At 34.6% G+C, this 2,571-nt stretch overlaps 1 protein-coding gene across 1 annotated transcript; it reads right to left on the minus strand.

Moving 5' to 3' along the window:
• Window positions 1–360: 360 nt before the first annotated feature.
• Window positions 361–1,398, minus strand: LOC105111502 (ethylene-responsive transcription factor ERF021-like). Its single transcript, XM_011006870.1, has one exon. The coding sequence runs from the start codon at window positions 1,387–1,389 to the stop codon at window positions 853–855; it is 537 nt and encodes a 178-aa protein (XP_011005172.1). The 5' UTR covers window positions 1,390–1,398; the 3' UTR covers window positions 361–852.
• Window positions 1,399–2,571: the final 1,173 nt, after the last annotated feature.

The following is a 2,571-nucleotide window of genomic DNA, read 5'->3' on the forward strand; positions in this document are numbered from 1 at the left end:
TTTTTTATAAAACATGAATTCAGCAACGTTTCCAAACGATACTTAAAAAGAAAAGAAAAAAACTAATGCCCTAAGTGATTTTTTTTAAAATAAATTGTATTATATATAAATTGAGATATGGGTTGGGTTTTAAACAAATAACTGCGTCCATTGTTAATGCAAGCTCCTGCGTCATTTTATTCTTGCGAAGTCATAAGAGAGTGTGGTTGCAACAATGGTTGAATTCTCATTTATAAGCTTGCACTCGGATTATATATTCCAAACCTTATTATAAAACTAATGAGGAATGCTTATAGAAATCCCATAAATCGACAATATAAATATGATATTTAGTGCAAATTAAAGTGTACATGGGAAAATATAAAATAAGATATAATTTAATTAAAATATCAAGCAAATACTATTATGTTACAATGGAATCATGATTGTACAACATATATAATCACAGAAAGCTGATGGGAAGCAGTCAATGAGTGAGACATTTGTGGCCATCTCTCACTCCACCAAGGAGAAGTCTTCTTAACTTGCTGACAAAAATCAAGTTAAAAAACGAAACGGGCCCCTCCAAAACCGACCACCTTCGTTAAAGTATAAAAATGTCCAAAAAAATAAAATTAAAAATGTCCCCCACCCTGTGTCACCCATGTTCTTTCACTACTGTTCCATTAGACAGAGAAATTAGCGTAATATATTCTCTCACAAACACTAATTTCCAACAAATCCCTTCCCCTATTTTCCAATTTATCAATTCTTGGCAGTTTAAGGCAATTATGTGTACTGATTATATTAGGACTGCTGATTATATTAACGTCCAATATTCGTAGTAGTATATGCATGATGAGCACTCGTTACCTAGGGATCCCAAAGAGAATATGTTTGCTTGTTATCCCACTCATCCTCCTCGATGTTATTGGAGAACACCATGGATTCCTCCAGCATTGCTATCTCTGACATTTGCATCCACATCTTTGGTGAATCCAGGGGTGACTCATTGATGGCCTGAATTTGGCTTGCAGAGAGCCTGACGGTGATGGGACCAACGTTGGAGGTAGAGCTGCCACCATGGGAGGACTCGGCTGTGAATGGCCTAAGGCTCATAGCTGCCTCATGGGCTGCCATGCGTATATCTTCAGAGCTAGAGCTTGTTGGCTTTGGTAGATTATGAACCAGGTCAGGAAAATTAAGTCTTGCATCATGTCCCCTAAAATGTAGGGCAGCAACATCATAGGCTGCTGCTGCCATTTCTGGCGTCTCAAAACTCCCTAACCAAATTCTATTTTTTTTCCCTGGCTCACGTATCTCTGACACCCATTTCCCCCATTTTCTCTTTCTTACCCCTCTATAGCTAGAACTCACACCACCATGGCTAGCAGTGTTTCTCTCTTCCATCTATAACTCCCAATATTTTTAGTAAGTGAGGTTATATTACGCCAGTATATATAGATATTCTTGGGCATGGTATCTAAGTTGATCGAAACGTGGTGACTCGGTAGGAAAGGAAGGGAGCTTCCAAGTAGTTGCATAGGGTGACAGATGTGTTTCTGTGCATGTTCACAATCTTTCTTCAGGTTTGAAACCTAAGAGATCGTTGATTTACATGAATTAACCAATCACAGAGCGGCAGATGTACAAGTTTTGAAAGGTTAAATGTTTTGTTGGGGGGGGGCTCAAGTTGATTAAAGGAGCTTACAAATGGAGATACTATCAATTAACATAACATAGACTACTGTTTGGCAACGCGGTTTGAAACTAGGTGGATTAGATTTGGACCCACTTGCCCTAAGGTCTATTCATTTAATTTTCCTGTTATGCTACTTGAAGGTGCTGGTTTTTTTCTAGGTCGAGAGACACATGCGTCTTCCTGGGTCAAGAGAGCAAGTTATTATATATTGAAAGAGAGATATAAAGGATGCTTGTATTCAAAATCATTTTAATTGTCGATTCTTAAAATGATCCTTACTTGTATATATTGACACTGAACATACAAGTATATTAATATTAATTTTATCTCATGTTTAATTATTTTATTTAAATTTAAATTATTAAAAGAAAAACGACTCTTAGAGGTTTAGTTGGTAATTGGTATTTGTGATGATAGTTCTTCAATATTATCATTTAGGGTTTGTATTTCAGGAGAAGTTATAAGAAAATTATTCTTGGTTAAAATATGAATGACTTGCATAAAATTTAATGGAAGAAACACCTGGTCCCAGTATATAAAAGCCACGTGTAGAATAGCCTTACTAATATTAAGTCTTGAAAACATCAAACTAAAATGGCCATGACTTAAATTTGCACTGTGGCATAATTATCTGCCACTAAAAACAGTTAGAAAAACCTCTAAAGGTTAATAATGAGGTTTGTTAGGGTGATATATGATGTTTTTTTAATATTTTTTAATTAAAAATATATTAAAATGATATTTTTTTTCTATTTTTTATTTTTGATATCATCGCATTAAAACCATCTAAAAATGCTCATCAATTTAAAATATATATTCAAAAACAAGTTATAATGAAAAATTCAAACATTGATCACAAATTCACATGCAAGTTGCGGATTACTTTATGA

Source organism: Populus euphratica, unplaced genomic scaffold (assembly GCF_000495115.2).
Source record: "Populus euphratica unplaced genomic scaffold, PopEup_1.0 scaffold297.1, whole genome shotgun sequence".
Taxonomy (NCBI): domain Eukaryota; kingdom Viridiplantae; phylum Streptophyta; class Magnoliopsida; order Malpighiales; family Salicaceae; genus Populus; species Populus euphratica.

Excerpts from the sequence above, each read along its gene's own strand:
- LOC105111502 (XM_011006870.1), bottom strand. The coding sequence starts at position 1,389 with ATGGAAGAGAGAAACACTGCTAGCCATGGTGGTGTGAGTTCTAGCTAT.